The 14,218-nt window shown below is 29.5% G+C and overlaps 2 protein-coding genes across 3 annotated transcripts; one reads left to right on the top strand and one right to left on the bottom strand.

Annotated features, from left to right (window-relative positions):
- Positions 1 to 1,772: 1,772 nt before the first annotated feature.
- On the bottom strand, positions 1,773 to 8,585 carry LOC139776877 (uncharacterized). 2 transcript variants are annotated; one of them, XM_071713883.1, is made up of 11 exons: positions 8,343 to 8,585; positions 7,989 to 8,259; positions 7,044 to 7,207; positions 6,317 to 6,415; positions 5,258 to 5,411; positions 4,751 to 4,863; positions 4,485 to 4,622; positions 3,069 to 3,176; positions 2,603 to 2,680; positions 2,279 to 2,513; positions 1,773 to 2,113 (listed from the first exon to the last, which is right to left on the bottom strand). In XM_071713883.1, the coding sequence occupies exons 2-11, from the start codon at positions 8,236 to 8,238 to the stop codon at positions 2,004 to 2,006; spliced, it is 1,449 nt and encodes a 482-aa protein (XP_071569984.1). In that variant the 5' UTR covers positions 8,239 to 8,259; positions 8,343 to 8,585; the 3' UTR covers positions 1,773 to 2,003. The 2 variants fall into 2 exon arrangements, with proteins under 2 accessions (XP_071569984.1, XP_071569983.1); XM_071713882.1 differs by having other exon boundaries at positions 1,774 to 2,113; positions 7,989 to 8,584.
- A 170-nt stretch (positions 8,586 to 8,755) lies between these two features.
- LOC139776878 (uncharacterized) lies at positions 8,756 to 11,728 on the top strand. The gene is made up of 3 exons (XM_071713884.1): positions 8,756 to 9,034; positions 9,293 to 9,661; positions 10,062 to 11,728. The coding sequence occupies exons 1-3, from the start codon at positions 8,930 to 8,932 to the stop codon at positions 10,905 to 10,907; spliced, it is 1,320 nt and encodes a 439-aa protein (XP_071569985.1). The 5' UTR covers positions 8,756 to 8,929; the 3' UTR covers positions 10,908 to 11,728.
- Positions 11,729 to 14,218: the final 2,490 nt, after the last annotated feature.

Below are 14,218 nucleotides of genomic sequence, written 5' to 3' on the forward strand. Positions count from 1 at the left end.
ATCCACGAATAAAACCTACCATTATTGATTTTCAAACACTCAAAGGCAATATAATTGAAACTCGCGATTTGCTATTTTTACGTAAAGATAACGTTGCATACTTTGTCGACACTAGTGGGAAACCATTAGATTCCGGATCACAAAAGCTATTCGAACGAAACGAGATCCCACGCTTAAGCCCGCTTACCTTAGGTAAAGCAAAGGCCGTTAAGTATAAAAAATATTACCATATAGCACTACCCATCAGTGAAAGACAACGGGAAGGCCCAACAATGACCTTAACGCAGATTACCACAGTTATAAAAAACTTACAAGACGTCGCCGACAGACTAAAATTAGAAACACTCAGCATCGCAAAGACAGATATTGTTAACAATATACCATGGAATAATATAAAATCTGTTTTACAATTAAATTTTACTAACTCAACAACCAAATTAATCATATGTAATGGATTAATTAAATACCCTCCTAGAGACCTGCGTTCTATTATAATCGGTGAAATGCACTGTTCGCCTACCGGAGGACACCGAGGCGTTACAAAGACATATCATAGAATTAAGCATAAATATTATTGGGAAAACTTAAAATCTGACGTTCAACAATATATACAGCAATGCTTACAATGTCAATTGAAAAAATTAGTGCGAGTAAAGACTAAACAACCTATGATAATTACTGACACACCAGGATCTTCTTTCGATAAAGTAGCAATGGATATTGTAGGACCTCTGTCCAAAACCGAAAGAGGCAACGAATATATTTTAACCTTACAAGATCAATTAACTAAGTTTTGCATGGGAGCCCTACCAGATCAAACTTCCGAAACAATAGCGGAAGCCTTCGTGGACAGATTTATTTGTGTATTAGGGGCACCTAAAGCAATATTAACCGACCAAGGAAGAAACTTTATTAGCGATTTAATGAAAAAGATTGCTAAGATTCAGAATTCGCAAATTTCGCACAACTGCCTTTCATCCTCAGTCAAACGGATCATTAGAAAGATCACATCATGCATTAGGAGAATATCTTAAACAATATGCAAATGAGCAAAAGCAGTGGGATAGATGGATTAGTCTTGCAATGTTTAATTATAATACCAGCCCTTACGGAAAGAAACTACAGCGGATTACAGAAAATTATATTACAGGAACTACATAAAAGTATCACACGAAATTACAGACTGAAGTATTGTAATATACTGTAATATTTTCGTACTATACGCTCGGATTACAGGAAAATATTACAGGAAAATAGCCTGTAATATCTTGCCGATATTACAGGATAATAATAGCCTGTAATATCTTGCCGATATTACAGGATAATAATAGCCTGTAATATCTTGCCGATATTACAGGATAATAATAGCCTGTAATATCACTGTGGGATTATAGGAAAATAATCTGTAGTGTATAATTATAATACATATAAGAAAAAAATATATAAATATATATTTTTCTATGTATTATATAATTATACACTACAGATTGTTTTCCTATATATATATACGTATATATTACAGTATACAGTTATCCTGTTTTATAAAAATGTCTGAATATATAATCGATCCAATTGATTAATTTTAAATAAATTGAATGTAAAAATTTTATTACAATTTTTAAATAAGTGATTTTTCCCACAATTTTATATTATATGTATCATGTAAATAACAAACGTAATATATTGAATTTTGTTTATTTTATATATATATTTTTATATATAATACACTTATTGATATAACTTTATATGTATATAAACTAATTTATCTATATAAAAAAAACTTTATAGACTATTATCATCTGCTTGAAATAAAACATCTTATTTAAAAAAAAAACTGATCAAAATAAAATTATTTGTTTCTTATTGCACAGTTATTTAAAACAAATTCTAAAATCTAGTTTTTTAAACAATAAATCTTATTTGTATTAATACTGATCACTTTTATAATTCTTCAGAATTTGTTTAACTATGACTTGAATTGATAATCAGTAGTCGAACCGATCTTATATTTTAACCGGCACTTTTTTTTTGGCATTGTTGCACTTGCTTCGGACAGCATTACGGAATAATTTCGTATTGTCGTCTGTCTTGCCGAATTTCTCATAAATAAAATCTGAAAAAAGGACAACAGAATAAAAAATCCTCTTTCTATATACCAAATTTAATTATATACATATATATACTTTTGAATAGCATAATTCAGACATTTATGCTCGATTTTAAATATATATTATGTATTTTATATTCACAAATTATATTAAATTGACAAATTTCTTACTTTCTACAGCTTTTAGTCGAACAGGGTCTAATTTCTCGGTCGATTTTTTATCCAGATTTGAGGATTTATTGGCATTGGCTATGGATCCAGTCAAACTAGAATTTCTTAACTCCGTTTTTTCATAAACTAAACTGAGAAGGTCACATGTTAGCTTCGATACGCTGCTGTCATTGACCTTGCTCAGTTGAGTATTCGTGATGTGCTTGAATCCAAAATATCTCCCTCCAGATACCACCTGAAGAATGTTTACATATAACAATTATTTCTTACAGCAGTGCATATATGTAAAGTCATTACATCATCAATCATGAATAATTAATTCACCTTTTCTAATGTCGAATTTTCTTTATTTTCTTTATTACTGTCTTTAAGAAGACCATTTTCATTAAAAGCAATGTTTTCCTGAAAAATGTAATTTATTTTACGTAATAACAGAATTCTATAATGTCAAAATATTCGAAGTTGCACAATCACGTACACACAGATGTCTATATTTAACTAGATCGCTAACTTTGTGAAAAAAGTGTGTCAGCCGGATATCCTGGTTTGGCCCATTGTTTAGTCAGTATACCTCCTCAAGAAATGGTCGCTCACGACACACACATGCGCACATATGCACCCACCGAGTATCACATACGCACTATATACATACGCACCGCTGTCATTTTTTGAGGAGGTCGCCCGATACAGTTTTTCCATAGCCAAAGCTCGATGTTAGCGATTTAGTTAAGTATAGACTTCTGTGTACGTACACTACTATATAATATAGACATATTTATATAAAACTTACATTTTCACAAGATGTATGTGAAGGTCGAAATTCGATTGTAGCATTTTTTATTATACCACTATATTCAGTATTGGTAATCCCATCAGAATTTATAGTAGCCGAAAATTCCTATATTAAAATTAGGCAATTACAAAGAAATAAAATTGTTTACTTATATTTTTTGCCAGTAATTCTGATATTTTTTGGATTGATATGGAACACCAATTATTTTAAGTTTTTTTTATTTATGGCCTTTGTTTCACAGATTGTGAAGTCATTTTCTTTTTTTTTTTGCCCAAGTAACATTTTAACACCAGTTGCGTGTCCTCATCAGGGGCTTTTATTTATTTGGAAACAGACATTATAATATATAAAAAGCAATATTTATTGGTAAATAAATGTTTTATGACATAAAAATTCAGATGTAACGTATAGTTTGAACAAACAATGTTTATTATATAGTAAAAATATAATACTATTAACAGTAACAATTAAAAAAAGAAACCTACTACAGTACAACAATGCAATTTAGTATACTAAAGTGTTTTGTTCGCTTTTATGTGTCCAGGTTTGTTTGTTTAAGTATATATTATTTACAGATTTGCCTTACTTCTGATGTTAGTTTTAAAATCCAAAACAAAAGTAACATTTAAATTTAAAGATTAATGTCATAACAAGAATTGAAAACAAAATAATTCTAATGTTACACAGAAACTTTCTTAAAATTTACATTGCATAATTAAATATTACACTTTGTAATTAGTATACTTAAACATACAAACTTGGATACATAAAAGCGAACTTTATTTTTAATACTAAATTACATCGTTATACCGTACTATAAGTTACTTTTGATCTTTTAAATTTGTTCTCTTTCAAATTGGCATTGTATTTTATATATTTTCATTACATAATAAATATTGTTTGTTCAAACTGTACTTTACACATAAATTTATGTCATAAAAAATATTTATCAATTTTTATCACTTTATACATATATGTATTATCTGTTTCAAAATAAATATAAGTTTGATAAGAACACAAAACTGGAGTCGAAACTTTACTTATAGTTACTTAGAAACGTCAATAAAGAAAAATAACTTTAAATTGCTTACTGTCACAATTAAAAACAGTAATATTTATTCCATTTATTATTTTATATTTATGCATCAAATATTATTTATATCTTTTTCAACATGTTACAAAACTAGATTTCAAAATTAAGCTAGCTCGCTCGCTTTCAGTTATCTACTCAGATTATAGAATTAACAAAATTTCATGATAGTTATATGAATATTAAATAAACTATATACTTTTTTGTTTTAATTTGTTCCACATATACGAATAGTCTTTAAGTTTTTTTTCCTATTTTCAATACATAATAATTTAATAATTATTTATACATATGCAACTAATAAAAAAATGTATATTTTGTACCTTATCCGCATTCAGGCATTCATCATTCGGACTGTTTTTCGAATCACAATCAATTAATGGATCAGTGTCCATTATTTCGGATTTATTTTTTATTATATCATTACTATATACAGGAACTGTTTCAATAGTACTCCAACTCTATAATATAAAATGATACTAAATTATAACAATTAGTAATCATATACAAGATATTTGTGTATATTTATAAAAACCTCTGACATTAATATGAAAACTAATTGAAATTGATTATAAATTAGTTATCTTACCATAACATTATTTGTGTTCTTATCGATTTCTTTTTCTAAATTTTTCAATTTTTCTTCAATCTCTTTCAACTTGGAAAGTACTTTTTTAGTGCATTTGTCTATTTGTTGAATATCTGAAAAAAGTATTTATTATTTATGTATTTATTTAGGAATTTCTACGTAAATAGATGCCCATTTACAGAGAATTTATGTGGCATATGATAAGTGGCAGTATAAATATAACGGAACATAAAGAGCAGACACAAAAAGACAGAACAAAAGTAAAATATATAGATAGAAATATAGTAAAAATGAAATAAATAGATAAAAATATAGTAAAATAAAATATACATAGATAAAATAAAAATAAATAACGCAGAGAACATCAACAATGCGCGAAAGCAATAATAGACTATAAGAGAGAGTTCCGGAAATAAATAAAACAAAAAAACGCCGTGGTGGACAGTTATGTTTAAATGTTTTCAAAAACTTCGGTGCATTTATGTATATGTAAAATTGTATTTTTACCTTCCGAATACTTTATAATTTTTTTAAGTCGAAAAATCTCGTCTTTTAATTTCTTCACTTCCTGCTTGTGCAAAAGATTTGTTTTTGAAATATCGTGTTTTGATACTTGTTCGTCAATACTTGAATCATCGGATGATTCTGTCAGGGTATTATCCTAAATTTCAATAAAATGTCACATATATTCAGTTAAGTGAAATTATTCAGATTTAAAAATACCGTGTGGCCACGACCAAATTGCAAACATAAATGAGTGCAAACGACGAACGTTTTTTCCATTTTAATTGTGAGCTAGGAGAGCTTCTGTACTATCTCTATCTTTTCTCAATTATGGAGATTTGGTTCTGCAGTTCACAATCATTGTTGAGGCTTTATCAATTAATCCTCACAAATTTTTATATATTAATGTATACATTCTGTTGCGTTTCTACTACACCTATTCCATATATCTTATTGAATAAAGAAATTAACTTTTTTTATTAATAAATAATTATAAAAGTGTTATTTAATAAAAATTCAAAAATAACACAATTAACAAAATTTCTAACCTAGAAAATTAGATAATATTTACAATATCAAAATCTCATATTAATAAAATCTTATATGTAATAATATATTAATCTTACATGTATTAGTAAAATCTTATGAAAAATAAGTTATATAATTTAATTTTCAAGATTAAAAATTTTGTTACATGTATACGATTTATTCTTTATATTAAAACTGCATGTTTGTAATTATTTAATCATAAAAGAGTTGATCTCCTTATTACACATTTATTACACATTTAGAGACCTGTTATAGTACAAATATATGTATACGTGAGGACAGGTACAGCAATAAACGTTCCCCGGAACCAAACCTTCGTAAAAAAAAAGAAAGAGAACGACTGAAATCTTCTCTAAAATGAAAATGGAGTAAAAGTTTAACGCTCGTTTCCAGTTACTCATTTATTTCCAAGTGTCCGCAATTTCCTTCTAACCACATAATATATTTGTATGAGAATAATAACTCTGATAATGTATTCAATTCGAATTAATAACACTAGCTTATTATACTTACATCTTGAAATTTATCTTTCTTAATATTCAGTGCTTCTACAATGTTGTTTTCTGCTCTTTTTTTGGCAGTTTCTCGTAATTTTGATGTTTTCTTATTTTCCTAAAATTATATAACAAAAAAACTTATACTAACAACCTTGGTAAAAATGAGTAATTTCAATCAATAGGAAATCTACTTCTAAACTAGATCTTAATATATATAGTTGCTTTTCAAATCAATTTACTTTTGTTAAAATAAATCGCTATCAATCATATATTTTTAATTATTTGTATCAATCTATTTTAATAAAAAATGTATTGAACATGATTGATATCAATTTAAATTGAATCAATTTGAAATTCATAAAAAATATTAAGATCTAATTGATGAGAATCGCTATTTTTACACATCATCTTGGATATTTCCTTGGCAAATTTTTCTGAAATTCTACTAAAACTATGATTTCAGAAAAATAAGCAAAATTTTCTTCAAAGTAGCGAAAACGTTGTATTTTTAGAGAAATTAAGAAAAGGAAAATAATTTCTACAAGGTAATAATTAAATATATAATTAATGTAATTGTTGATAATGTTTAGTAAAATTTCTTGAAAATGAGTAAAATTAATTTAGCAAAAATAGCAAAGAAACGGCAAAATTTAACAAAATTATAAAAACTTTAACAAGATTAATAAAATTGAAGAAAATCGTTGCTGAAAATTATATAAGCATAAACATTTTTTACGTTGTACCGTTCGACTTTTTTTAAAGCCATTTTCAATAGAGTCTCCATCTGCAGAAATTGTTTCCAGGTTGTCTAAACTTTTTCGTTTTAGCACTTTTCTATCACTTTTTGATGGGTTTGGAATTTCAAATTTTAATACGTTATCACACTGCTTACACATTTCGGTCCATTCTAAAAATTATAAATAGATATGATTTAAAAATAAAATTTTGAATTATTGGATTGAAAATATTGTGTTTGTGGATATCCTGCTGGAAAGAAGTTTTTGAACTTTGGAAATATCTTGAAATTAAAAGCGTTTTAGAGATTTAAAAAAAAAATTATATCTGAGAATCTCTTAATTTCTCTACAAAATTAAAATTTTGTTTTAGTCATAATTTTTTAAACAACTTCAGAGATTGTAGAGATTTACAGAAATTTTGAAACATATTTTTGTAAAAATTCTCTGAAAAGGGTTTGAATTGCAATATATTTTTAGAGAAATTTTCAGCAACTTTTTGGCGACTTCTTTCTTCCAGCAGGATCTATACAGAGTACAAATAAGAAATGTTTCTAAGAACACGAGTAAGAGCCTGTGAAGCTCTTGTCCGTACTCCAGTTACGTATATCTGTATTTATTAGGTACTAATGTGTCGCTTTAATACTAAATATAATGTTTTCAATGCAAATGTTACATTTAAAAAATATAATAAGAAATATAATATTATATTTATATTTTAATGAGAAATATAATAAAAAAATATAATAAGAAAATTGTAGAAATATATTTAATATACGCAATTAAATATGTAAACTAAAGGTAATTACATTGCTAAACGATAAAAATATGAGGCGACATATCCATGCACATAGCACCACAATCTTAGATGTGCTATATGTGGGTACTATATATAAAAGTGTACTCTATATGTATAGGTTACAAATTATGTTATTAGTTCATATAAAAACTTACCTCCAAATGACAAAATATGTACAACGTGGGATTTCCACGAGCAATTTCGTACTTTTTTGTGCATCTTCGATGCAGGAGCAATTTCGCAATTTACGGGCCAATTAATTGCAACTTCTTCTTTTCCATCAATAATTTTTTGTAGTGCTTCTTTATTTCGTAATGTCTCATTTTGAAGCCACGACAAGTAGCCTACTGCGACTTTATAATCCTCGTTGATGAATTCTATTAATACGCACTCGCTATCTTTCATTTTTACGATGAAAGTATTATACTGTTAATAAATAAAAAGGTATAACACTCGAGAGACAATATAAACAGCAGCGAATTCCTCTCGAGAATAGAGCACTTTTTCACCTTTTTTCTACTATAACTCTTGCAAGTTCTCTCTAGAATATTATTCTCACATCAGCTCACTGCTACACAGTCACACACTGCCGGGGTGCCAGGCCGGGATTTCCGCCATTTCTGGCTCTGGAATGCCGGGGAATTGTTTGGTGAGGAGAGCGAGAGAGTGAGAGAAAGAGATCGCATAAGAAGCAGTTTCCTTTCTCTAAACTCAAAACGATTTCCAGCTACTCTGCTGACCACGCAGTCCGCGCTCCGCAGCAGACGTGCAGATCACACCGTAAATAACGAGAATATGTACTACATACATATGACTGCGTATGTACGTACTAGAAAACCTCTAGGAGAGAGAGACGCCAACAGGTCACGTGACTTAGCCTTGATGTCAGCCAATCAGAAGATTCGTTTATGTGAGCTACGTGATACCAGCCAATCAGATGAGAACGTTGTCACGTGACTTTTTGGCGGCTCTCACTTCTAGAAACTGTCTAGTACGTACATACATAATATTGAAAAAGACTGAGTAATCCTTTGACTACCATTATTTGATCTGACTGTAAATTGCAACGTAATCACAAAAAACGTGCTGATTAACGATGAGTGTTAATAAAAGAGGACCGTATAAACAGTACATATACGAAGAACATAACCCCGAAATACCAGCATCAACGGCACATTCTCGAAAAAAAAGACATAATCATGTAAGTATTTTTAAGTCATATCCGTAAATTAATTTAATTAATTATAAGTAAATTAATGTACATATCTTATATATAAATATATCTTATACATAAATCTTACATCTTATATATAAATCTCATATCTTATAAATACGCCTGTATACAAACGAAAATTGTTGCTGAAATTTCTGTGAATCTTTGGATACATTTAGTTAAAATTGCCGCCAGAGTTTATGTATTTTCTGTACAACTAATTTATTTTTTTTTGTATTTGCATAGAGTCAAGAAAATCGTTGTTCGGTTGAGAACATAAAATGGTCAAAGTTGAGCCGAATAGATGAGGAGATAAATGTAGCTGGAAGTAGCAATGAAATAGTAAATGAAGTCGCAATTATACCTATAGTTTCATCTGAGAAAGATTCTGGTTCCGAGGGCCTCGAAAGCAGCGATGGAGAAGTAGATGACATTTCATTGTGCTTAAGTCATGAAGGAGATGATAGTTTATTATGTACAGATAACTCATCAGAGTATGAAATTAATTTGACTTCTGACATGGACGAATATGAGGAAATCCCTATTGCTGATGAAGATGACAATAATGTTATTGATAATGCCGAAGATCATAATCAAGATCCACACATGGAGCAGGTAATATACATGTATCACCTTACAGAATCGCTAATAACTAGTCGAATCAATATGAAAAACTACTCAAAACCATTCATTAACCATACAGAAAACTATAAACCTATTGTTTTCTATGTGGTTAGTGAATCGTTTTGAATAGTTTTCTATTGGACATGGTTACTACGGAATCTACTGATATCTGTGTATAAATGAAGTCTTGATTATATGTTGTGTTTTGTACAGTGCCGTTAAAAAGTTTCCATCTCCCCCTAATTGAAATGTTTAAAGTTTTATATTATGGTGAAACATTTTCGTGGGAAAAAATTTAAAAACTTATCTCAAAGAGAAAATAGCGTTTTTTAAGATGAATTTTAGCATTTTTATTGTAGTAAGTAATGTAAAATTTCTTTATGTTATACAGTTTCGCCAAATACTGTACGAAGGATGCAATCTTTCAAAAGAAGAAAGCAAAATGCTGCTTGTGAGTTTGGCTCTTCGTCATCAACTGACCGATGTTGCGTTGGAATCTCTTGTTCAAGTAATTGATTGTCATCTTCCTCGTACACATCATGGCTCCAAATATTTATTATTAAAGTCATTACCAGAAAGTAAAGCGTGTAAATATTATTACTGTCCGGAATGTTATACGATACTGAATTCATGTATCGATAATCGAATGAAATGTGAAGTCTGTACAACAATTTACAAAAAAAAGTATCTCGATAAAAGAAACAAGTATTTTATACATATTCCACTCAAAGAGCAATTAATAGAATTAGTAAAATCCGAAGATTTTGCACAATTCCGAAAAACTAAAGAAATGGAAAGTGACATCATTAATGGAAATGTTTACCGTAATTTAAGAAGTAAAAATATCATTAGAGATAATGACATTACCCTCCAGTGGAATTCAGATGGGGTACAATTATTTAAGTCTTCCATGTCATCCATTTGGCCGATTTTAGTTACAATAAACGAATTGCCTTATCGTTTGCGAAGGCAACACATTCTCTTAGCTGGCATATGGTTTGACGCTGTGAAACCAAATATGAATATTTTTCTTCAGCCATTCATTGATGAGCTTATTGACTTACATAATAATGGTTTTAATACAACAACATTCATGCATAAGGAAGTAATATGTATTAAGGTTCATACACTTGTAGCTCCTGTTGATTCAATAGCAAGGTCGATGATACAAAACATGCCCTTAAGAAAAAATGCAGTCAAAACTGATAAAAAAAACTGGGCACTAACTGGTGGATAACTGATTATTGAAACTGATGACAGCACGATCAGTTTATTGAAACAAGTTACTGATAAAAGAAACAGTTATACTAGTTACTGATTAAAAAAACTGGGCACTAACTGGTGGATAACTGATTATTGTAACTGATGACAGCACGATCAGTATATTGAAACAAGTTACTGATAAAAGGAACAGTTGTACCAGTTACTGTTAAAAGAACTGGTCAATATTGGTCCAGTTTTATTCAGTTTTATATTGATCAGTAACTGATAGAACTTCCATGTTGTTCGGTTGATCAATTGAATCAATTGAACTTTCACCAGTTCTATAAACTTGCCTGAAGAACATAATCAGTATCTGACAAACCGTTAAAAAAAACTGAGGACCAGTCATTAGTTACTGATGGCAACACTCAGTGTCTAACCAGTTTTTTAGATTAATATAGAAACTGATTATTAAAACTGGGCGTCAACTGAAGAACATAATCAGCATCTGACAAACCGTTAAAAAAACTGAGGACCAGTCATCAGTTACTAATGGCAACACTCAGTGTCTAACCAGTTTTTAGAGTAATGTAGAAACTGATTATTAAAACTGGGTGTCAACTGAAGAATATAATCAGTATCTGACAAACCGTTAAAAAAAACTGAGGTCCAGTCATCAGTTACTGATGACAACACTCAGTGTCTAACCAGTATTGTAGAAACTGATTATTAAAACTGGACGTCAACTGAAAAGCATTACCAGTAACTGACTCTCGTATTCAGTCACTGATAGAACATCACAAGTTACTGATTCAACTTCATCAGTTACTGGTGCAACTGCTCAGTTCTTTTTCTTAAGGGTTCTCAGTTCTTTTCATGAAACAGTTCAACGGCAAATACGGATGTTCGTATTGCTATAATAAAGGAAAGGTAGTTAAGACAAGAAGCGGGGGTTTCAAACGCGTTTATTGTGGAGATCTTTATGCTTTGCGTCAAAAACATCAACACAACAAACATGTTAAAAAAAGTATCTCAAAAAATCATTCAGTAAAAGGAGCCAAGGGTCCTTCAATAACACAACTTATACCGCTCTTTGACATAATTAAGTCTTTACCGCCAGATTATATGCACAGTGTTGCGGAAGGCGTGATTAAACAATTTGTTATGGCGTGGTTCGATTCCAGCAATCATGATAAAGAGTGGTATTTAGGGAAGTATCAACAAGTTTTTGATAATAAATTGACAAGTATACTACCTCCATCAGAAATAACACGAATACCACGATCGATAGTTCTAAGAAAATTGTTTAAGGCATCAGAGTGGAAAAATGTTTTACTTTACTATTCGTTGCCTTGTTTAACTGGATTAATGCCACAGAAATTCATTAAACATTGGCTACTTTTTGTATTTAGTATAAATATTTTTCTACAAACACACATTTCTGATAACAAATTTATCGCTGCTGAACAAGCATTACGAACATTTGTATTGCAAATAGAAGAATTGTATGGAGATGATTTCATGAATTACAATATTCATTTGTTATTGCACATACCTGAATCAGTGAAAAATTACGGTGCTCTCTGGGCTTGGTCAACTTTTCATTTTGAAGGCTTCAATCGAACATTAAAAACTTTATTCAATGGTTCACAATGCATAGCGCAACAAATATCTAAAGTTTATTCTAGATTAAGGTTTATTAACAATAACAGGTCGACTTTTACTGGCGAAAATTGTAGTTCGAAAGGCAAAGCTATTTTTGATTCGTTAATGAAAGTGTGTCATATTAAAAGATGCACAGAATACGAAAATTCTTTAAAAGCATTTGGAATAAAAAAAGAAATAGTGTTAACTGCCATACAAAAACTTGTTGTAGAAGAATTAATAGGGGAACCTGTCGAAAGCACGGCTTTCACTTTTGATCGATTTATTTTTAGAAATATTCTTTACCATACTTCAAATTATCCTAGATTATTAAAAAGATATAATAGTACAATATTAACAGAGAACGGATTGATATTGGATATATTACATTTATGTATTGTGACAAAAGCAAATGGTGGAACTGAAACTAATTTATTATTATGCAAAGAATATTGTATTTTACCGGAAGAAGTATGCAGAAATAATCGGATATCTTCCATGAATTTTAGTTTTATTACAAAAGAAACTGATAACATTAGAGGTTGCCTATTGGATATGATTAAAAGTAAATGCGTTCTTATACCATATTCCAATGGGCATAAGCAATTTATCATGCCTGTCGTTAATACAATTGAAACCGATTGATTTCTAGAGACATAGCGAGCAAGAGATACGGGTGAACAATGCGTAAACTTTTTGGATGAATGTATGTACAATATTATATTATTATTAAGTCAGTCTATATAGTTATAATGTAAATTAATGTATTTTGTAGTAAATAAAATAATATATATTAAGCAGATATGTCAGATTCTTACGTATTTATATTGCCCAATATATATATTATTGAAATTATTATTTGATCATGTAAAAATAATGTATAATAATAATTACACTATGCATGCATATCTGTATATATTTTTTAATTTTAGAAATATTTTACTGTTTTATGATGTCAAAATGGCGAATACCCTGTATACACACTGACACTTCATATTTTTTTATATTTATTTACTTATAAAACATAAAATTAAAAAATAATAAAATGTGGTTAAAAAGTGATACATTAAATCTAATAAATTTCAAACAATATTTATAGAAATAATTTATATACAGCTGCATTGAAGTAAAAGTATACTATATATATGATAATAAGACTCGCTATTTCACATGGATTACTGGTAGCATTATGTTTAATACACGCGTGTAGTAGTGTATTACACATTTTGTAGATTACATGTGTAGTCTACTACACAAGTCATTTACCATACGTGTAGTATATTACACATATAGTGGATTACACGTGTAGTCTACTACACAAGTCACTTACCACACGTGTAGTATATTACACATATAGTGGATTACACGTGTAGTGGATTACACGTGTAGTGGATTACACGTGTAGTGGATTACACGTGTAGTGGATTACACGTGTAGTGGATTTCACACTTCATGATTAGACGTGTATTCCATATTACAGGGATTTCACGCACTAAAATAATTACAGCGTGTAATAACTACAGATTATTGTGTTCCTTTCTGTGATAACTACAGGGGGTCCTGTAGTAACTACAGAAGTGTAATATTTACTGGCTGTAGTTTCTTTCCGTAAGGGAGCTGCTATACTTCGATGCGACAATAAAGCGGCAACTATTTGTGCACAGACTAGTGGCGGAAATAGATTGAGACACATGACAGACA

This window comes from Temnothorax nylanderi, unplaced genomic scaffold, assembly GCF_030848795.1.
Source record: "Temnothorax nylanderi isolate EJ_2023f unplaced genomic scaffold, tnyl_v1.0 TNYL_tig0131_pilon, whole genome shotgun sequence".
NCBI classification, from domain to species: Eukaryota; Metazoa; Arthropoda; class Insecta; order Hymenoptera; family Formicidae; genus Temnothorax; species Temnothorax nylanderi.